At 34.9% G+C, this 24698-nt stretch overlaps 1 protein-coding gene and 1 long non-coding RNA gene across 3 annotated transcripts in view; one reads left to right on the forward strand and one right to left on the reverse strand.

Moving 5' to 3' along the window:
* Nucleotides 1-22037, forward strand: part of LOC128314435 (uncharacterized) — a 28670-nt gene extending 6633 nt beyond the window's left edge. The window contains exons 2-3 of the long non-coding RNA XR_008296064.1: nucleotides 11154-11268; nucleotides 21238-22037. This is a non-coding gene — a long non-coding RNA (uncharacterized LOC128314435). The remainder of the gene's footprint in view (nucleotides 1-11153; nucleotides 11269-21237) is intronic.
* The window catches only part of GLRB (glycine receptor beta), a 95890-nt gene that overhangs the window by 22210 nt on the left and 48982 nt on the right, over nucleotides 1-24698 (reverse strand). For both annotated transcript variants that reach the window (XM_027067936.2, XM_027067957.2), the window contains 4 exons: nucleotides 14882-15111; nucleotides 14692-14774; nucleotides 12712-12852; nucleotides 6879-7031 (listed from right to left, as the gene is read on the reverse strand). In XM_027067936.2, coding sequence (XP_026923737.1) covers nucleotides 6879-7031; nucleotides 12712-12852; nucleotides 14692-14774; nucleotides 14882-15111 — 607 coding nt within the window. The remainder of the gene's footprint in view (nucleotides 1-6878; nucleotides 7032-12711; nucleotides 12853-14691; nucleotides 14775-14881; nucleotides 15112-24698) is intronic.

Here is a 24698-nt window from a genome sequence, read left to right on the forward strand (position 1 = left end):
AATAACTAGACAAAAGGCATAAGAGATTTCAACAGTACTATCAACCAACTTGATATTTACAGAACACTACATCCAACAGTGACAAATATACTTTGCAAGGGAATGTGGTATGGTTACCAGGAGATACATGTTAGGCTAGGCCATAAAAAAAAAAGCCTGAATAAACAAAAAGTTTGAAATCCTATTCTCTGACAAAATCAAAAAGCATTTAAATAAAATTAAAATCATTATCAGGTACTTATTAAAAGGAAATATTTGGAAATCAAACAGAATCCATGGGCCAATGAAGAAATCACAAGGTAAATTAGAAAACATTTTTAACTGAAAGAATATATCTATTTATAACTTTAAATGCTCCTGTTTAAAAAGAAAAAAAGATCTAAAATCAATTATCTGAGTTTTCACTTTAAGCATCAAAGAGAGATCGAATTAAATGCAAAGTAATTAAAAAGAAGAAATTAATAAAGAGCTACAAATCAACCAAAAGGAAAATAGAAAAAAATAAATGAAATAGTTACTGATATTTTAAAAATACCAAAAAAATAAGCCTTCAGCTAGAATAATCAGGAAAAAGAGAATTCACAATTTAACAATATCAAGAATTAAATCTGACATACCACTAATAACCAGACATTAAAAGGATAAGGGAATATTATGAAAATATTTTGTGCTAATAATTCTTGCAACTCATGTAACATCTAGAAATCAATGAATATAATTCACCAAAATAAAGAAGAAAACCCATCTAAATATTTAAGTATATGCAGAAAAAGAATTTGGCAAAATTCAATCAAATTTAAATTCAATGAAATTTTACCATACGTGATAAAAAAACAACACTCAGCCAACTAGGAAGCAAAGGAAATCTACTCAATTCAGTTAAGACATCTACAAAAAATCTACAGCTACTATCACACTTAATAGTGAATGGCTGTTATTTCTACTAGAATCAGGAAGAACAATTGTCAACAATTCTATTCAACATTACAGTAGAAATACCACAATGAGGTAAGAAAATTAAATGTTGGGGAGTATTTGAAGCAACTGGTAAGAATGCAAAATGGTACCATCTTTTTGAGAAATAGTATCTCAGTATTTTATAAAAGTAAGTGTATCTTGATATCACCTCACACCTGTCAGCATGGCTAAAATCAACAACACAAGAAACAATAAGTGTTAGGGAAAATGTGGGGGAAAACAACCCTTGTACATTGTTGGTGGGAATGTAATCTGGTACAGCTACTGTGGAAAAGAGTATGGAGGTTCCTCAAAAAGTTAAAAATAGAACTACCACTGAGTACCCCAAAATTTAAAAAACACTAATTCAAAGGAATGCATGCACCTCTGTACACACACACACACACACACACACACACAAACATACTATACATATATACATATATATATATATATCACATATATACATGCCATGCAATATTATTCAGCCATAAAAAGAATGAAATCATCATTTGCAACAACATGGATGGAGCTAGAGATAGACAGTATAATGCTAAGTGAAATAAGTCAGTCAGAGAAAGACATCACATTATTTCACTCATATGAGGAATTTAAGAAACAAAACAAATGAGCAAAAGGAAAAAAAACAAAAGGAGGGAGAAAGAAAGAGAGAAAAGCAAACCAAGAAACAGACTCTTAACTATAGAGAAAAAACTGATGGTTACCAGAGGGCAGGTGGCGGGGGGGGGGGGGGGGGGGGGTGAAACAGGTGATGGCGATTAAAGAGTACACTCATGATGAGCATTGAGTAATATATAGAATTGTTGAAACACTATACTGTACATATGAAACTAAGGTAACACTGTACATTAACTATACTGGAATTGAAATTAAAAACTTAGTAAAAATAAAATAAAAGTTTTTCAAAAAGTAAAACATAGTTTTACTTTAAAATCCAGAAATCTTATTCCTGGGTATTTACCCAAGAGTAATAAAAACATATGTCCATACAGAGACTCGTACACAATTATTGAAAACAACATTTGGGTGATTTATAATAACCCAAACCTGGAAATGATCTAAATGTCCATCAACTGTGGAGTGGAAAAATAAACTATGAAATACTGCCCAACAATTATACGGAGTCAAATATAAACATGAGCAACAACATGGATACATCTCAAAAACAAATATATTCCTATCCTCTAGTTTTCTTTTAGTGGGTGTGGCTAGAGATAATCATCCCAACATACTGAATGATCTTAGTTGAAATTTATAATCACTAACCTCAGGAAGCCCATAATCACAGCAAGCATTGTATATGTCCCTTGTCCATTCACTACCTTCTCTCTTCAAACTCACAACAGTCTATCCTATCTCACTTGCAACTCATGACCTTTCTTCCTATTGTACTGAGAAAACAAAATCATTCACAAGCCCCCACTACCATGTCTACTTACCTATCTCTGTCTATACCTATATACTCTGCCTTCCCTCCTGATATTGAAGACCAAGGATTAGTAAACTGATGCACAGGACACCCATTCAATTATGTATTGTCTAAGGCTGCCTTTAATGCTACAACAACAGATTTAGGAGTTGCACCAAAAACCATATGGCCCACAAACATAGAGTATTTACTATCTGGCCCTTCACAGGAAGAGTTTGCTGATCCCTGGGACCAATCCACTTTGACCTCGAAAAGGCCAATCTGTCTACCTGATCTCATCCCCTCTCACTTCTCAAATTCTGCTCCTGCACTTCTTCCATCTCTCATTTTTTCCTTTGTTATTGGTTGTTTTCCTCTAAATATAAACATGCTAAGATTTTTGTCCGTCTTCAAAACAAAAACCAGAAACCCTCTCAACTCCTATTCCCACCCTAGCTATTTCCCCATTCTCTTTTTCTTTTTACAGCTGACAATCTCCAGCATGTTGTTTCTACTGGATGCCTCTAGTTCCTCCCCAGATGCCACCATTCTCTCTTGAAGTCACTCCAATCAAGCTTTCCTCTGTTCACTCTACAGAAACTGTTCTTATCATGGACACCAGTGACTTCTCCAGGTTAATGAATCCAATGACAATAGTTAGCCCCAAACTTACTTGATTGGCAAGCAGCTTGACTGAGCACTCCTTTAACCTAGAAATGCTTTCCCTGTTTGGCTCCTAGGAAACTACATCATACTGGTTGTTGCTCATCTTCTCAGTCTCAAGGGTTTAACCTTTATACGTCCACCTGCACTCCAGTCTCCTCACGTTAAAGACCATCTATGTTCTTACAAATCTAAAGTTCTTACCTCCAGGCTTGATCTCTCTTAAAAACTCCATACTTGTATAGCCAACTATCTGATATCTCTACCTAAAAGAGATCTCAAACTTAACATGTCCAAAACCAAGCTCCTCATCTTCCCACCTTCTCAAACCTCTTTTACATGCAGCTTTTCCCATGTCACTAAGTGGTAATTTCATCCCTCTAGTTTCTCAAACAAACAAAAAACAAATACAAAACCAAAAACCCTTTGAAGTCAGCTTCGATTCTACTTTCTTAAATCCTACATACAACACATCTACACATCTCTTTATCTCTACCATATCCATCATTTATTATGAGCATCTCTGGCTCATACCGTGATCATTTCACTTAGATTATTAAAATAGCTTCTTTTTTTTAATTTTTTTTAATGTTTATTTATTTTTGAGACAGAGGGAGACAGAGCATGAATGGGGGAGGGTCAGAGAGAGAGGGAGACACAGAATCCAAAACAGGCCCCAGGCTCTGAGCTATCAGCACAGAGCCCGACGCGGGGCTCGAACTCACGGACCGTGAGATCATGACCTGAGCTGAAGTCAGACTCCCAACCGACCGAGCCACCCAGGCGCCCCTAAAATAGCTTCTTAACTGATTTCCTTGCCCCCACCCATGCCCCATTTTAGTGGGTTCTAAACAAAGAGGCAAGGAGAATTTGTTAAAATTTATTTATTTTCTTATTTTTATTTATTGATTTGGGGGGAGGCAGAGAGAATTTCAAGCAAGCTCCATGCTCAGTGCAGAGCCCGACATAGGGGAGCTCAATCCCACGACCCTGGGATCATGACCTGAGCTGAAATCAAGTCTGATGCTCAACTGAATGAGCCACCCAGGTGCCCTGAGATCTGTTAACATTTAAAGCACATCCTGCGGGAAAAGCCCTCAAGGGCTTCCCATTTCACTTTGAATAAAAGCCAAAATAATCAGAACGCCTTAGGACATATTACACATCTCCTCCCTTTTGCTGTCTTTCTGACATCACCCTTTCACTTATTCTGATCCAGCCACACTGGCTTTCTTGGTGTTCCCAAAGTACTCCACACATGCTCCTGCCATAGGAATGCTGGCCTTGATGATCACTAACCCAGCCCATTCTTTCCTAGATATCCACCGTGATTTATTTCTTTACCTCCATCACATCTTTACCCAATATCACTTCTCTTTCAACAGTTCCCTACAAGCAGGCTGCTGTCCCTGAACTCTCTGTCCTTATGTCACTATCTTTCTACCTTCCCAGACATTAGGATTTTTTTTTTTAATTGAAGTGTAGTTGACATACAATGTTATATTGGTTCCAAGTGTACAACAGAGTGATTCAGCAATTCTATACACTGCCCAGTGCTCACCATAATTACGTACAGTCATCATCTGTCACCACACCCTGTTATTACAATATAATTGACTATATCCCCTATTTTGCACTTTCCATTTCCATGACTTGTTTTATAACTCGAAGTTATACGTCACCGTCTTATGTATCATATATTGTACTTATTTGATGTCTGTTTCTTTCCAAAAAAATACATACTCATTGAGGCTTAGAGGTTTTCTTTTGTTTAATCTATTTTATTAACTATCTCTTAGCTATTTACTTTGTTAGCTATGTGCCCATCTTCTTGAATATTGCTTAGTACACAGTTGGCACACACTAAATACTTGCTGAATGATTCAAGAGGGTAAACGTGCTTTACAAAGTGTAAAGTAATGTATACATGTGGCATATTATTAACTCCTGAATGTGTAATAAGCACTTTACACTCATATTTTCAGTTCTCAAGTAACCCCTTGAGTATTTTTTGATACCTGTTGACATTTCAACAGAGTATGTTTAAAGAGGTTAGATCTGTTTGTTATCTAAATTGTCACAATTTAGACAGAGAGCAGGAATTGAAATCCAAGTTGAACTCGAGGGACTGACTTTCAACCATGAAATACTTCTGCTCCATACAACAGGTCTACTGGACGTTAAGTGGACAGCTCAGGGACCTTATGTCAGAACTCCTGCAATAGATGGGGATTTACAGAGAAAAATCCTTCAAGGACATATCAGGGATTTAAGTGTCTCCAGAGTACTCTTGAAAGTCTGACATTTCAATTTATATCGGTGCATAAGAGTAAGATATTTTTAATAAACAAAAAATTGACTACTTGGGGGAAATGGATGATATTTTTGACAAGTCTAAGAATACAAATCTAGTTTTCCAGTAGTTTTATTCTCAGTACAACATACTACATAGTTAATTCTCATCCCCTAAATGAATTAATCTATGAGTTGCCATTGTCTTCATTATACATACATAACCGCTAGGATGAAATCTCCTACATTTTTGGTCATTAAGATATAGATTTGGTCTCTGTGGCTTTTATTAAATGTAAATCACCAAATGTCTTATTCAAGTAAAACTGTCATTTTCATTGCTTCTTTCCTGGTTTTCTACTCTTTAAAATCTGTATTTCATTTAATTCCCCTAACAAGTCTGGGGGGAGATTTGCACAAAGCCTTTTTGATGGAAATAAAAAATAAAATGCTGCAAGCAATCAGTCACCAAGAGGTCAGATATACCACAGCCCTACCTATATAAGTTCCAGGTGAAAGTCAGAGAACACACACACACACACGCGCACACACACACACGCACACACACACACACACACACACACACACACACACACGGAAATGAAACATTTTAAAACATTCCAAACAATCAAAATTTGTTGTAACAAAATCCTTATTTTCAAGATTATTCACTTCACCCACTAGTAGGGCTCTTGATTACTTCACAAAGCAAAGACTTTTTCACCCCTATACAGACACAATTTTAAGACTGGCTAATGATGTTTCTATGTGACAGAGCATTAACAATAACAAATAAGAGAGCATAGATAACCAGCTCTTCTTCTCCCTAGCCACTCCTGATGATACAGCACACAATATCCGATGTTTAAGAAAATGATGCAAAGATGGGGCGCCTGGGTGGCTCAGTTGGTTAAGTGTCCAACGTCAGCTCAGGTCACGATCTCATGTTTCATGGGTTCGAGCCCCACATCAGGCTTTGTGCTGACAGCTCAGAGCCTGGAGCCTGCTTCGGATTCTGTGTCTCCCTCTCTCTCTGCTTCTCTGTCTCTGTCTCTCTGTCTCTCAAAACTAAACCTTAAAAAAAACTTAAAAAAAAAGAAAATGATGCAAAGTCACTTTTAAAAAGATAAATTGTACCACATATTCCCCAGTGAAGAGCATGAGATAGTATAAAATATCACTGAGAAAGATTCCCATCAGTATAGTTTTGTTTTTAAGTCTGGCACTATTGCGGCTTTTAGACTTTAGTTACCTGTGGAAATCACTTCTTAATAATTATTTCACAAGAGTCAAAGTTGGACAGATCAGCTGTTTAAAATACCCAAAGACATGAAAGAAGAAAAAAACTTAGTTTAATTATTGACTGCATAAACACTGAGAAAATACAGTACAATGTCAAGTTTTGAAGGAAGCCTAAAAAAAGAAAAGAAAAAGGTTGCCTTCAATTCTACAGTTCTGTTTGAAAATAGTTGATTACACAGTTAGGCAAGGACATAACCCACGTCAGACATCGAGAGAGAAGCACAGAACGCTTTACCCAGGGGCACTCTGGCAGCGCTTGCGTCCGGGTTGATCCAGAAGGAAAGCCAGGAGAGAACCACTATCAGCAGGGTGGGGGCATAGACACCCATCATGTAAAACCCGACCTGTCTCCTCAGGGTGAAGATGACTTCCACACACGTGTAGTACCCTTTCAGAAACAAACATGTTAGAAATATGAGGTGCTCACCCACGTGCAACTGCAAAAATCAACGATGTACCTATAAATTGTAAGTCACTTCCATTTGAGGCAGTTTCACAAAGTAAACTCAGAAAAAGATTTTTTTTCTATAAATATATAATTCATTTGATGCAAAAGGTTGACATTATGGGACCTGTCTCACCTGACCTTTCACAACTTTATTATGGCATCGAGAAATAGATACCACATGCTGTGCCACTATGTCAACATCTCAGCTTTTAAGTCTTTGTTCAGAGAATTCGCAATGAACTTAAACTTTTCATTACCCATGGGTCCTCTCAGAGCAATTGATCTAAAGGAGTCATATAGGGAGCAGTAAATCAAAGTGGAACAAGTCTAAAAAGAAACACTCCACGACTATGCATTGTCAGTATAATTTTTCAGCTACATGTACCACTTCTTATCTAGAAAGTATGGCAGTCTACAATAACTCCTATGCGTACTTAAACCTTAAAAGTTAAGAGTATTGGAAGTAAATGTTAGCAGCAATAAGAAATATGTGTTTTCAATCTATGTAGATAAAAAATTATAAAGGGCAAATATCCAACGTTCCTTTCAATTCTCTCCTCCACTCTAGACCCTCAAGCATGCTTTATGAGGCAGAGGATCTCATTTTCACAAGCGGAGACAAATGCAGAAATTGCATTACAGCATAATTCTAGAGATGCCATGACACTACTAGTCCCCCGGTTAATCACAAATTATGGGCAGCCTCATAATAGCCTTTGCTGACTTGAGAAACAAAATAAGTGACAAAATATTCTCCTAGCACTGGAATAGAAGACACACTTCTAGATGTTTGAGATCATTTTTTTAAATGCTTTAGTTCTTTCAGTTAGCAAATTAAATATAATATTTAATGCCTACAGTGCTTAATTTTGATAAAATTGTTGTTAGCCATTCAAACAAAAGCAAGGTTATGTGCAAATGCCAAAAAGTTAAAATATCTCCAGTTGTGTTCAGCTTAAACCTTGTTATTTTAAAATGTGGAAATATATAAATGAATGATAAATGAACACATAAAATAATTGTGGGGAAAGGACAATATTGCTTTTTACTATTTTAAATTTTAAAAGCAATATTTATCTGATTTTCCTAGTTAGGAAGGATATATACACTTCTGGCACTAGAACAGTCTTCATTTTTATTCATTAATGGTATTTATGGCAAGAGTGGCACAATTAAAGAATGTTAAATAAAAGAATGGCTATTCACGTCCTCTTATTAAATAACTTAGATTAGAACCCTATCTTTTCCCCAGTGTGAATTATAATCATCACCACCTCTGAGAGATTAGAAACATATTAGGGCTAAATATGTAACAAAAATAAAGAGTTGACTTGAACTGCAGTAAATTCTACTTATGCCAAATGTTTCCATATTATATCAGAAAACAAAAAAAATGCAGAATGTTTGTCTCTTTTTTTAATTTTAATTTCATTAAAACCAGACAATTAATTTAAATTGTGCATAGGTTTTAAAAAGATGCAAAAGGTCAAATAATGAAACCTCCCTCCCTTTTCTGTTCCCCACCACTCATCTTAACTTCCTGCCTGGACAAACAAGAACATATGTTTCTAACTAACAATTATGTGCAAAATTTCCAAAATAGAATCTTTTAAAAGTCCCATTTTCTGCAATTAAGAGGCTCCCAGTACTCCTTAAAAGTAGTTCTAAAGTACCTGGCTTTGCAATAGCATCACTTACTCAATTTAATTTTACATTTACCTAGCACATGTGAGATAGGGAATGACATACGTGTGCTTATCACATATTTTTTAATTTATTTTATTGTTTTTTCTTTTCAGATTTTTATTTAAATTCTAATCTGTTAACATACAGTACAATATTCATTTCAGGAGTAGAATTCAGTGATGTATCACTTACATACAATACCCAGTGCTCAACACAAGTGCCCTCCTTAGTACTCATCACCCATCTCGCCCATCCCCCCACCCATTATCGCTCTGTTTGTTCTCTATCTTTAGTAGTCTCTCACTTACTGCATATTTTTAGGTAACCCGAATTGTCACAAATATTACAACAATTTACTATGGAGTTGCTCACTTTAAAATGAACTTTTGCATTCCATCCCATCATATTTAATTGGCAGCCTAAATAACAGAAACCCTGTACTCTGAAGCAAGTTTCCACCCCCTCCTTTTATGAAGGCACCCACTAGGGGAGCTTCCCAAGACTTGGATGAATTTGGCAATAAAATACATGCTTGGATATTATAGTGATTTGCTCCATAAACTTTTATGAGAAACATTTCTTGATCTTTTTTGATCTTTTCCTAGTACTGTTACATTTATGAGAGGCAGGTGGGCAGCCAATTGATATAAATGTTCATTGGCAAATTCAATTTACTTTCTATTTCCTGTGGGGTTTTATTTCATTATTATTCACCTAGGCTTGCAATTTAAGTATTTTTCATACTTGTTTTCCCATATATTTCTGCTTTGTAACATCTACAATTATAAAAAACCTGTAACTTTTAATAAAGTTAAAGCTAAATTATTATTTCTGATTATTTCTGTACAAGTTAAAGAACATATTGTTCATCATTCTATATATGTTGCTATCTATATCTTTTTCATTATTCTACATTATTAAGCATCCCATATATTTAGAAGTTTATTTATTTCTTTTATTTAAAAAATTATGTTTATTTATTTTTGAGAGAGAGAGAGAGAAAGATAGAGACAGAGCACGAGTGGAGGAGGGGCAGAGAGAGAGGAAGACACAGAATCTGAAGCAGGCTCTAGGCTCTGAGCTGTCAGCACAGAGCCTGACGAGGGGCTGGAACCCACGAACCATGAGATCATGACCTGAGCCTAAGTTGGACGCTTAACTAAGCCACCCAGGCGCCCCAGAAGGCTCTATATTTCTAAGTACATTTCTAAATATCCAAATATTAAATATATTTTACTAATAGTCATATGATGATTCATGTACACACTGATGATAAAGCATGCTTACTGAAACATAATAAATGACAATTATTATGATGTTAGAAATAAGTTTTTTTTAGGGGGGAGGGTGCCTGGGTGGCTTGGTCAGTAAAGTGTCCAACTTTGGCTCAGGTCATATCTCATAGCTTGTGAGTTCAAGCCCCACATCAGGCTCTGTGCTGACAGCTCAGAGCCTGGAGCCTGCTTCCAAATCTGTGTCCCTCTCTCACTCTGCCCCTCCCTCACTCATTCTCTCTCTCTCTCTCTCTCTCTCTCTCAAGAATAAATAAACAACATTTAAAAAATTTTTAAATAGAAATAAGGGGTTTTTTTGTTATTTTCTGTAGCTAATGAGAGTTCAGTGACTTATTTACAATAATTCAAAAAATACCACAAAATCTTTACTTATTATAATCTGAAGTAATCTCTCAACTGCTCTCCAGCACATCTTATTTTCTTCTTAAAACTAAAATACATTATTTTGCTTATGTGTGTACTATACTAGAATACATATGTACAAAAGGGCAGGGATCTTGCCTTTATTCCTTGCTGCATCCCCAAAAGGAGACTTTTAGATATAGGGCTTAAGATGTAGGGCTTAAAGGTGAAAAAACAAATATCCCAGGATTTTCAATGCTATGTCATCATTTTATGCTATTACATAAAATCAGAAATAAAATTACCAGTTTTATTTTCACCTTTTAGATGAAATTTAAAATTTCACTAGGGTCTATTTCAAATTTCTTAAAACAATTTAGAGACTATTCATTTTGAATTGTTAAGCATATAATCTAGATGTGGATATTTGCAGTGCATATTTGCAGTGCATAATGGGACTGACTCCACAGGTAGGGTAGCAATACCAGACTCACTATTCCAGTGCTTCACCTAGATAAGTGTCTTTGCTTTATTGTCCTAACATGTAAAATAGGGAGAAGAAAAGTATCGAAGTCATGGCATTGTTGTGAGGATTAAGATACAGAATTCCTGTAGACTACTTAAAATAATGCCTGACATACAGCAAGAAATCAAAGAGCTATGTACTTAATATGTGCTTCTACACAACAATCCCAAAACGCTGCTTCTTGGCTTTCAAGCTTATTTTTTTCATTACTAGGTGAGCTGTAAACGTTTCTAAACACTGTAGCTCATTTCCTTAATTTGAGTGAGTACCAAGAAGAGGAACACTATGTTTCGTGCAGTCGCCGACATCGAATTGCCTGGAACATTCGGTAAATCACTCAGTCACCCTGCTCTTCAGTTATTTTATGTGTTAAATAAAGAGGCTGCCTCAGAATTGTCAGTTATTTTATGTGTTAAATAAAGAAGCTGGCTCAGAATTGTCAATAAGATCACTTCCATATCTAGCAGTCCGTGTATCTATGACTTCTTCACTGAGTACTTTGGTGGTCAAATTTTTAAGAGCTTTCAGTTTTCCTTTTAAAACCTTCATAAATTCTTTCGCCGTGCACTTCCTTATTATCTCTCCCGTTCTAAAATATATAAGCTTTATAAGAGAAGGAACTCCTTATATATAAATGCTACATAAGCTGTTAACTTATGTGAAAGTAAACAACACATGCTTAAACTAACTCTATCTCCAAGTTGCTTAAGTGTTGCGTTTATTGTAGCACTGTAAATATGCAAATGTTCACTCTACCTTTTTTAATGTTATATTTTATCTTTGATGATGTCACGATGACAGCATTTTTGCTCAAACATCCGATCTTTCTGAATTCTACAGAATTATACATGTTTTATTTTTGCAAGCCAACGTAAATGTTGCAATAAATTTAAACTTTTATTGTATCTATTTCTGAATATCTTCATCATATCTTTGTTTACTTCCTGAAAATTAGAAATTGTATGGTAATTTACAAGTTGAAATGATAATTTGAAATAATAGTTTGATATAATAATCAAAATTCAATCATCTTTTTATGTATTTTACTAAGAGAAACAATGTTATATTTAATATCTAAAACTCTCTGTAACTATCAGTTGTGACTCAAAGGTTGAATATGAATCATATTATTAAAGTATTGATTAGTATTATATTTTTATTTCTGCAAAGTTTGAGGTAATTTAATGAATGAGGTTAATTTGTTGTGCTTCTCGCAATTAGCTGCTCCATAACGTATGCCAAGAATATTACACAGGGAGTGTTCACTGATGTCTAGTTATTTCCTAGACATGCTATTGATTCCTGCACAGCATAAAGATCAGTGCTTTGTGAAACTTACAGTATGGCTCAACCAACATCTAAAACCTGCCTAAAAGACAAGAGACAAATGTATATGGATTACATTGATCAAATCCATAATGTTTGGCCCCAAAATGAATCTTGCCAGAAGCAGAGTTTCTTCAATACTTAAGCAAACCATTGCTTGGGAGAGTTCATGTTACTAAAATAAAAAATTGAAAACCTCTTGTTATCTAGAATTACATAAAGAAAAGCAAAACTATAATAAAATTTTTTAAGAACTTTAGTAAATGTAATTTTATGAAAGATTTAAATATGTAATTTAAGTATATGGGTATATGATAAACTACTTATAAATACTGAACTTTCTTTTTAACAAGTTTTTTTCTATCCTGTTCCTAGCATATATTAAAATTAAAATGAACCTTTGAAATATGACTTAGTTTTGTTTAATTCAAAGAATATTACTTACCAGTGCCTTTATAATATTTTGTACAGTTACCATATTCGATATCTTCCTTTTTAATATCAAACTGAGGCAATGCAATTTTTTCTAACTGAACAGGATCCCCTGATTGCCAGATAAACCGTAAATCATCAGTTGTGTAGCCAACTATAAACAAAAGTAAATGAATAAAAATATTAGTTTGGAATATGATTATTAATGCTTTTCAAATATTTTAGTAGTCCAATTATTAAGTTCAGCAACGGTAAGATCATAGGCCCTACTTATATAAAATTTTTGTTAAAAATGTGAAGAGATAAAATCTATGGCCATTAATGAAAATATTAGCACAAATTTACAGATAATTAGTTTGCTTAAAAAAAGAATAAGCTAAAATATTTAGCATATTGCAGTTACAATCCTACGGTATCATATGTAGTAGCACATTTCTCTATATCAAAATTCTGAACTGTCACTGATAAAGAGTAGTGAATAAGTCATTCTAGCTTTTTTGCATATCTACATTCACAACTATACAATATGCTACCTGGAAATTAAAAAACAAAAAACAAAAAACATTTAAGCACGAAATCACCTATATTTTTGAAGACATGACCACAAACTGCCCTGAAGGAGTTGCATGGGCACAGGAAAGCAGTAAAACAACCCCTCAAGTGGACAGTGTTACAGCAGGCTGAAGCACACATTTTGGGCTTAGGTAATATGGCTACAATTCAAGGATCCTATAGGGTTTTACAGCATAGAGTAGCCTACTATTCAACTCTTAAAGTGTATGGGTTTTCCAAAGCAATATTTCAGTGCATCTGGTAATAGATTTGAATGTAAATAGTTAAAATTTCCTACACAAATACATATTGACACACAGGTATACACTGTACAACACATTCACAAAAATGTACATACACACACTTACATCTACAAAATCCCATTTTATACTTAGAAAGCAACCGATATTGTTCAAATGTAGGATCAAACTTCAGTACACTTAAAACAACAACAAATAACCACAAAGTAACTTTAAAGCACATCATCTAGCAAGTATATATACGATATTTTCCAAGGCTATCACTCTTTATTTTTTGCTGAAATAGCTCACGGTATATAGGTATTCAGGCTAAGGATTCCTTGTGTTAGTGTTCATTTTTCAAGTTTTATGTCCCACTTTTATTTTCAAAAGATAAGCATCATAGTGAATTAATATATTTTAAAGGTAAATAATCATTTCAATAATAATTTCAATTAATATACTTTATACCTTAATATAGTGCACCCTTCATAAACTGAAAAACATATGATCATAGAAACACAAAAATTCCAATGTTGTCGAAAAAATTTTTACACATCCAAAGAAAATGACTATTTGGCAGGATTTAGAGACAGTTTTTCAATGTTTTCAAATTTTCTGCTCTGAACACGTGATTTTAACAGCAGAACAGTTGTTAAGACATCATTTTTTTTTCATTTATTTTACTTACTTTTTAAAATGTTTATTTATTTTTGGGAGAGAGAGACAGACAGACAGAGTGCGAGCAGGGGAGGGGCAGAGAGAGGAAGACACAGAATCCGAAGTAGGCTTCAGGTTCTGAGCTGTCAGCACCAAGCCCAACATGGGGCTCAAACTCACTAGCAGTGAGATCAGGACCTGATCTGAAGTCAGATGCTTAGCCGACTGAGCCACCTAGGTGCCTCATCATTTACTTTAATTATGATACTAATTTCAAAGGAAGTTGGCAGTTATAAGAAGTTAGAAGTATACACCTACCTAACTGAAAGTAAAACTAGTACCAAAGGGATGTGTCTTAGTAATGATTATGGTAAAAGAATAACTATAATTTTCCTAAATAAATTATTTGACTATTTGTAATCAAAAGCATCAGTTTTATCATTGTTATCCAAGATATTAGTAGAATGTATTGTCTAGAGATTTTAAACATATAGTCACATATAGATTTTATACTATAGTCACTTTGGGTCTCATTTACATACAGCTCTCCAGCTGCATCTTGCAACGTTGTGTATCCATGGGAAACAAGGTCAAGTCCAAAGGGCAGGAAAGAGTAATAGATAACCTGAAAGTAGAAACAGAGGTCTTAGAAGTTGCTTAACATGTTTCTCTGTGATACACTGATTTAAAATATATATGTACATGTATAAATGTACAAATATTAACAAGTACCTCATGCTGACAAGAACATCTCCATCACGAAAAATAAATAGAAGGATATTTTCCTGGGTCACATCATGAAAATTGGCACTTTTTTCATTTGCAAAAAATAAGTCAGGTTTCCACAGACACTTGTACATCGTGGGATCCACTGTCAGTGCATCTGAGCCCCGAAAATCACTAGGGAGCTTCAACCTGGGATCGTTCCATTTTTGTCTCAAGAAGATGTTAACTCTATAGTCCTGGGGGGAAAAAAAATGTGTGCGTGGGTGTTTACTGCTATTTGAAAGGCATACTCAGCACCAGAAAAAAAAAGAGTTTCAGTGATTAGCAGCACTGATATTTTTGGTCTTGTAACGTCAACCAGGAGCAAAACAGTTTGGTCACTAAATAAAAAGAGCAGTCTAACAAGACCCTTGTGTCTCTATAGACATTCCAGCAGCACTTGTTAGCTCCAACACCACAATACAAGTTTACCAATAATTGCTTTACCTTTATACAAATGCCAGTTATGCCAGTTGGGTAAGTGGTGTTATAAAAACCTGAGACTGCTAAATATTATCATTATTCTTTCCCCCCCCCGAACACACCAAAAAAAGAATAAAATTTAATTAAAAATAGATGACAAGTAGGTGAGGGGATGGACTAAATGGGGAAGGGGCGTTAAGGAGGACACTGGTTGGGATGAGCACTGGGTGTTACACATAAGTGATGAATTACTGAATTCTATTCCTGAAATCATCATTACACTGTATGTTAACTAACTTTGATTTAAATTAAAATAATAATAATAACAAAACAAAATAAACAACAACAAAAAAGCTTCAGGTTATTAATCAATATATGTGTATATTGTGTCAATATACCTAAAATAATTTTTTTTCTTTTTTGCTTATGAAATGTGCCTTTCCAACACTCACTGCTTTATGCTTAATGCCCATCTTTAATTACTCTTACTCCTATACCTCAATAAAGCTAAACAAAAAAAAAAAAAAGGAGAGTAAAGAAAAATATTTCTCCTGGCCTTTTACTAGTTAGCAAACTACAAAAATAATATATATGTGTATATAAAACATATACATTATATAATATTATGTATATATGTATATAACACACATATGTACATATGTTTACCTAAGAAGGAAAAAGAAAAACTTTCTTTGAAGATTCATACATGTACGATTATAGAGAGAATTTAAGATAGTCAAATGAGATTTGCATTGGATGCAAAACAGGTACGTCAAAATTTGTAAATGTTATATTTTATTTAACTATAGTAGAAAAATGTTTTGAAATCTACTAAATAGCTGATTATTTTACTTGAGTTTTTTGTCTATCTCCTAAAATTTTAATCTTAAAACTTTGTAAAAATTGAATTATGTCAAGACACAGATTTTAAGAGTATGTGCACTAGGAACAAGTTTAATACCTTAATACATTTTATTATCTGCCAGTTAAATGGGGTTCTAGCACAAATCAGGTTGTTAGTATATACGAACTTAACATTGAGCATCATGCTCACATCTTTTGATTTTAATTGTATATACTACACTCAGAACGTGCACAAAAGTGTCCAAAGCATAAATTGCATTGGGCTTCAGCTTCCTTATTTTCAATCATTCAAAATTCACAAAATACCATCTATCCATATAGTCTTTTGATATTATCAAAATGAATGAAATCATAAACTTCAAATCAAAATCCAAAATAATTAACTAGGAAGAGGTTATAGATCATCTTTTACTAAATAATAAGACCTAATAGATTTCTATAAAACATAAATGTAAATGCTTTACATATGTGTAAAATATAAAATAAAGCATAAGCAAGGAGCAATCTGAGACATTTTACTTTCTCATATGATCTTCAGACTGTATAGTAATTGTAGAAGGGTAAAGGCACACAGTAACAATATCCACACACTGAAGTACAGAGAGTAAAATAAGATTTAACCTACCTATATCTCATAGCTACTCTAAACTTAAGGTTTCTAAAGGCTTCAACATATATAACACAAATGGTTTCTTAAAAATCATATGCAGATGGTTTCAGAGTGTCAAAGGCAAATAAACCAAGGATTATATAAGCAGGGTGCCTGGGTAGCTCAGTCAGTTAAACATCCAACTTCAGCTCAGGTCATGATCTCACTGTTCATGGGTTCCAGCCCCACGTTGAGCTCTGTGCTGACAGCTCAGAGCCTGGAGCCTACTTCAGATTCTGTGTCTCCCTCTCTCTCTGCCCCTCCCCCTCCCCTGCTGGTGCATGCGTGCGCACTCTCTCTCTCTCTCTCTCTCTCTCCCTTCCCCCACACGCCTCTCTCAAAAGTAAATAATAAACACTAAAAAAAAGGATTATATAGGCTGACACTGAACTTATCTGCACCATTGGGGGCGCGGGGGGGGGGGGAAGGTAACATTTATCTTATTAAATGAACATGGAATTAAGGAGGGAATAAAGGAGGCCAAGGACTCTAGAAAACAGAGTTATGTTGCACAGCTACATAAAGTGTTTGTTAAAATATATGCATATCTTAAAATTCATAATGGGATTTAACTGCTTTATATCTGACTGTGGTTGTCACGACTACAAGAAATAACTCAAACTCATCCAAGACAAAGGCTTCTCACCATCATGTGGTGACACTTCCAGCAGAAGTAATGCTCTTCCTACCCCAAGTTTTTATCCATTCCAGGCAAACATCCATGGCCCTCCCCTTTAAAAGGCATACACATTAGGTTCAATTATTTTCTAATAAAATAACAATTATGCTACCTTCACTAAGTGCATGGTTGACATAGACTTGGCATGACTTTGAGCACTTATGAGTATTCAACTTCATATTATTTGCTAAAAAGCTTCCTCGAAATGATCAGCTAAAATTATTGGTATTCTAAAATTACACACACTAAAACTATTTATTACTTTCTTTATGTTCTATGTCTTGTCAAAAGGTAATTCCTCAAAAACTACATCTTTAAACTTCTATGTTTAAAATGTGCATTCACATGTCATGATAAAATACATGTCCTTAACTTGTTGTTAAGGATCAGTATGAAAAATAACCAGATGAGGTTGCCTATCTATCTTCTGTAAACATGTTGTTAAAGCCATGACCCCTTATTTTGGTCAACGACCATTATATGAAAATACACAAGATAAATTCTTCTTTATTTATTAATTTTTCACTTGTTTATACATATATTACTATATCATTTAATAGATATTTACTGTGTGCTAGGCACACTTATTCTAAGCGCTTTGCAAAAATAAATCTATTCCTTAGAGTTTATTCCTAAAAATGCTCTCCTGATTCTCTTACATGCCTCCTATTACAGGAAAGTGAGACTGAAGTATCTCATCATGTTTTTCTTTTTGTCTGGCAGCTAAGGAGTGAAGGCTAAATTCTACAGCCAATTGAATTAATAATTCATCTCTCATATCCTGGTATGACTATCATTGCATGGTTCTTGCACATTTAGTCCTATTTCAATTATTTGCTTACATTTTTTTGTTGTTATTATACACCTCAAATCCTTGCCAGAAATAGAGATGGATGAAAAGTAAAATATCATTTGAGGGATTGTCAAATACCTGACAAGAGACTGTCAGCATTATTTGGATGCCACTGTTAATTAAGCAACTCTGCCAATGTGGCTTTTAGAATCTAGATGCTTTATTTTAGTCTAATATTAGGTATTCTTATTTTAATAGAATGTTAGATATATTTATAGAGATACTAATATTAAGATCTATTGGTATTCTGTATCTAGACTAAAAACAACTACATTTTGGGGTGTATGCTGGTTTGCCCCGTAGTAATTCATTTCCAATGATATTATATCAATATTTTTAATAATACTCAAGATATCTGACAGGAATGAAAGCAATGCCAACCTTTAATTTCAGCATACTTTGCATAATTAAAAAGAAGCCACCTTATAATGTTTGGGGTAACCTGAATTCTCCTTAAAATCTCCACACATACACATATCCTATGTTCCACTATTCTGTCTCCAAAATTGTATGGATAGTTCATCTAAAATTATACAGCAAAATTATTTTTCTTTTAAAAATTTTATAGCAATTTTAAGAGTGTTTCTCCATGTGAAGATCATTATTCCAAATCCTTCTTGAACTCTAAACAGTGTTTCCATCAATGCATGAATATCTTTATATCACTTATACCTTTATATCCATGATTAAGTTCAAAGCATTTTAACCAGCTGAAAGCTGATTAAAGCCTTGCATAGCCCTATACAGTACCAGAGGGTTTTGACAAAATAAAACCTATCTGTGGAAAAAATTACAAAATTACAAATGATACAAGAATGTTTTAATGTCACCACCTTTTTATTCTATATATCATCATAAATAGTGTTTTTGAAGTTATATTAGCCAAATTACAAAGCCTAGTATAATGGAGTCAACATGGGCTAGAAAAGATAAAGTACTTGACTCAAATTTCAGCTCTGAATCTTTAGCTTTGACCTTGAGCAAGTTTCTTAACCTCTCTGAGCTCAGTTTCTTCATATAAAAAGCATGAATATTAATACCCTAACGTGATAATTCAATAAAATACTCAATTAAAAGATTAACACAGTGACTGCTATATAAATAAGTTAGTTCTCTTTTCATTAAACACCCTTGAGAATCTAGCTACAGAATACGTTCTATACTCTCAGAAAATGTTTACTTAAATTCCTCCTAAATCCCTAGGTGATGGGTTCGCTCATTCATTCAATTCAAAAATCATTTATTAACCATATATTCTTTTCCAAACTCTGGGTACTAAGGATACATCTGTGAGTACTCCCAGACTTCAAAGATAATTGTAAGTTACACTGACAATCAGTCAAACATAAAACAATTTGCAAAAGGCTATAAAAATGGAAATAGTTTGCAACAGGGTCTAATCTAGACTCAGGATTAGATAAAAGTAGCCAAGCGAACTGACATCAAGGCAGGGACCTAAAGACAGGACAGTCAGACAAATATGGGTCTGAATTATATATACTTTATATGCCCTAAAGCAATTCACTTAATCTCTCTGAGCCTCAAATTCCTCGTCAATAAAATTAATCCTAAATTATTCACAGGAATCAAATGAAATGCTGTACCTAAAGCATGAAACCTGGAACAAAGAAATACTCAAAGTTAGCTAATTTATTATATGTATTATTAACATTATTATCAAGATAGCTATATCACCCCTGTGAAAAGGCTAACAATTACTATTGAAAGCATTTCTTTTCTATTGTTGTAAAGATGCCACCTGTAAGTTTTAATTGGTTACCAAACATCAAAACTAACTTTAATTCTATTAATTCTTCAAAAGCTTTGAAAAATCATTGTTCATGTACCAGATGTAAAGTACTATATTAGTTGCTGATTATACACAGATCAACATAATACAATATTAGAAAACAAAGCAAATTTCTGATTAATATTAATTATTAATATCTGATTAATCTAATATTAAGATTTCACAGACTTTAGGTACATCAATGAGCAATGGCAAGTTTGTTTTATAGACTAACAAAATAAAATACCTACTTGCTATTATGTTCCAGACTAAATTCAATGATTACAAAAGACGCTCGGTTAACAATCAGTTTTACTATGCTAGGTTAAACATTCATTTCTTCCTTCATTTGTTCACTCACTAAACAGTAATTCATTAAGGACTTTCTATGTTTGAAGTTCTGAGCTACCAGTCTGAGAAGGATAAAAACATGAGGGCCATACTCTCAGGAGGTGATGAGGATACAAGTAAGGAAATAATTGGTAAGGATTCTAAGGGTGACAGTACTTGTTGACAGAATAAATGATCACTTCAGACACCAGTCAGGAAAGGCTGTAGAATGTGAATCTGAGGAGGGTCCCTGAGAGTGGGCAGAATTCTGCCAGGTGCTGCGATCAGAGAAGGTCAGGTAAGTGTTTTATCAGTAACACAAAAGAATCATTAAGGGGTGCCTGGTGGCCAGTTGGTTAAGCATCCGACTTTGACTCAGGTCATGATCTCACAGTTCGTGGGTTCAAGCCCCGTATCAGGCTCTGTGTTGACAGCTCAGAACCTGGAGCTTGCTTCAGATTCTGTGTCTCCCTCTCTCCTGTGTCTGCTCCTCCCATGCTCCTGATCTGTCTCTCAAAAATAAATGAAGAATTCAAAAAAAAATTGATTGAAAAGAATCACTAAATATCAAGATACATAAATTGACAAACATAATCAATATCGTCACTAAAAAGAGGCCAGAACGAGAGACAGAGGTTTTGTAGTAATCAGTGGAAAGACATTAGTTAAAAATCAAGAGCAAGAAATATACGAAGAACTCTTTTTAATTTTTTTAATGTTTATTTATTTTTGACAGAGAAACAGAACATGAGTGGAGGAGGGCCAGAGAGAGAGTGAGACACACAGAGCTGTCAGCACAGAGCCAGATGCGGGGCTCGAACCCATGAACCATGAGATCATGACTTGAGCCAAAGCTGGATGCTCAAATGACTGAGCCACCCAGGTGCCCCTACAAAGAACTCTTGAAATGCAACAATAAGAAAGCAAACAACCCCATTAAAAATGGGCCAAATATCTTAATAGACACCTCACCAAAGAAGATATACTGATGGCAAATAAGCATATGAAGAGATGTTCCACTTTACATGTCATTAGGGAAATGTAAATTAAAACAATGAGATACCACTACACCACCTATTAGAAAGGGCCAAAATCCAGCACACTGACAACACCAAATGCAAATGAGGATGTGGAACAACAGGATCTCTCATTCATTGATGGTGGGAATGAAAACGGTGCATCCACTTTGGAAGACAGTTGGAAGTTTCTTACAAAATGACACATACTCTTACCACACTGCACTGCTTGGTATTTTTACCCAAAGGAGCTGAGAACTTACACTCACACAAAAACCTGCACATCCATGTTTACCGTAGTTTTATTCATGATTGTCAAAACTCGTCCCTCAGTAAATGAATGGACAAACTGTGGTACATCCACACAACAGATATTACTCACCAGGATAAAGAAATGCACTGTCAAGCCACGAAAAGACATACAGGAATGTTAAATATATACTATTAAGTGAAAGACCCAAATCTGGAAAGGCTATATGCTGCATGATTCCAACTATGTGACATTCTGGAAAAGACAATACTATGGATACAGTAAAAAAAAAAGAAAAGAAAAAAAAATCAGTGGTTGCCAGGGAGAGATGAACAGGTAGAGTACAAAGGATTTTTAGGGTAGGGAGATTCTATTGTATCAAATTATAATAGTAGATCATGTGTTCACACCTTTGTCAAAACCCATGAAATGAACAACACCAAGAGCAAACCCTAATGTAATCTACAGACTTTAGGTGATGATGTGTCAGTATAGGTTCACTGATTGCAACAAATGTATCTCTTTGGTGCAGATGTCCATAGTAGGGGAGGCTGTAGGCAGGGAGAGGCAGGGGGTGTATGAGAGTTCCCTACACATTCTGCTCAATTTTGCTGTGAAGCTAAAACTGCTCTGAAAGAATCTACTTTTGGGGTGCCTGGGTGGTGCACTAGGTTAGGCGTCTGACTCTTGATCTTAGCTCAGGTAATGACCTTGCGGTTCGTGAGCTCAAGCCCTACGTCAGGCTCTGTGCTGATGGTGCAGAGCCTGCTTGGGATTCTTTCTCTCCCTCTCTGCCCTCCCCCACTTGTGCGCTCTCTCTCTCTCTCTCTCTCTCTCTCTCTCTCTCAAAATAAATTTGAAAAATAAAAATAAACTCTACTTTTAAAAGTGAATGCACTTGGGGCACCTAGGTGGCTCAGTCGTTTAGAGTCCGACTTTGGCTCAGGTCACGGGTTCTGTGTCTCCCTCTCTCTCTGCCCCTCCTCCGTTCACACTGTCTCTCCCTCTTGATCTGTCTCAAAAAGAAACATTAAAAAATACATACATACATACATACATACATACATAAAAGTGAATGCACTTGGCACATAAATATATTTCAAGGATGTTTATTGCACACATCTATGTAATAGCCAAACAAACCAACAAAAAAACCCAGAAACAATATAAAATCTATCATGGAGGAACAGATTAGTAAAATATGTTATTTTCATACGATAGAATGAATTTACCATTAAAAATATGAACATAATTTATATAAAACAATCTGATCATTCTCTCAAAACACTGATACTACGAGTTTCTTTCAAGAAAGTAACATTTCTCATGGAAAACCCAATAGCGAAGTCTGCTAAGAAGAGCCAATGAACATGAAGATATGTTCCGCCTCACTAGAAAAGGAACACAATAAAAAACAAGATTCAATTTTTTCCCTTTGTTCATGAAATTGGAAATGAGGATGATGAGTAATCATATTTATCATTCACAAGGCATGGAGACCTGGCACATTCCTACACTACAGATAGCAAAATAAACTTAAAAACTTTCTTGGATGGTTATTTGGCAATATATATCAAAATTTAAAGAAAAGTAAACAAATTCCAACAAAATAATTCATCCTAAGAAAGGTATGTACGAAGATGAAGCTACAAAAAAAATTGAATGCAACACATAGTATAAACAAAATAAAAGGGAAAAGGAGGTAAAGTAAAATAAAATCTGGAAATAGAGAAAAAATGCTGTTGTTTGCCTTTTTAATATCATGCTGAAACATTGTCTAACAAGCCCACTTAAACGGTCATAGGATTCTCCAGGAAAATGTAACTTTGTCTGACTTGCCATTTTCTACTGGTTACGGGCCCAGATGCCATAAAATCATATAACCTATAGCTGGTTCGTAAATTGCAAATGATTTTTGCCTGGTGTAGATGCAAATGCTTTATGTCAGGTAGAAAAGATATCCACCAATAATATGTTTTTATTGCCCTGTGAGACATTAACAAGTCTGTATCTAATTTAGCAGTCTAATTTCAGCATTCATTCCTTCACTACCAGCTCCTGAAGTCTCCACTGAAGCAGCTTTACTATCCCACTGGATCCCTCACTAATGAGTTTCAATAAATCACTAACATGTCCTCACTCTACGTACATATTTAACTTTTCAACAATGATAGTCTGTCCTCACAAAGTTAAACATAGGAATACCATATGCCCCAGCAATTCCACTCCTAGGTATAAGCCCAAAAGAACCATAAGGAGGGATTCCAACAGATACTTGCATGCTCAGATTCACCGCGGCATTATTCACAATAGTCAAAAGGTGGAAACAACCCAAGTGTCCGCCAAGAGATGAATGGATAACCAAAGTGTGGTATGCAGGCATACCTTGAAGATATCGCGGGTTCAGTTCCAGACCACAGCAATGAAGTAAATACTGCAGTAAAGCAGGTCAAATGAATTGTTTGGTTTTCTAGTGCATATAAAAAGTATATTTACACTATACCGTAGTGTATTCAGTGTGTGACAGCAGTATGTCTGAAAAAAACAATGTACACACCTTAATTAAAAAATATGTTATTGCTAAAAAATACTATCATCTGAGCTTTCAGCGAGTCATAATCTTTTTTTTTTTTTTTTCCGGTGGAGGGAGTCTTGCCTCGGTGTTGATGGCTGCCGACTGACCAGGGTGGTGGCTGGCGAAGGCTGGGGTGGCTGTGGCAATTTCTTAAAATGAGACGACAATGAAGTTTGCCACATCCAGTGACTCTTCCTTTTGTGAATGACTTCTCTGTAGCTCGAGATGCTGTCTATAGCATTTGACCCACAGAAGAACTTCTTTCAAAACTGGAGTCAATCCTCTCAAATCATGCTGCTGCTTTACAACTGAGCTTATGTACTATTCTGAAACCTTTGTTGTCATTTCAACGATCT

The sequence above is a fragment of the Acinonyx jubatus genome, chromosome B1 (genome assembly GCF_027475565.1).
Source record: "Acinonyx jubatus isolate Ajub_Pintada_27869175 chromosome B1, VMU_Ajub_asm_v1.0, whole genome shotgun sequence".
Classification (NCBI taxonomy): Eukaryota; Metazoa; Chordata; class Mammalia; order Carnivora; family Felidae; genus Acinonyx; species Acinonyx jubatus.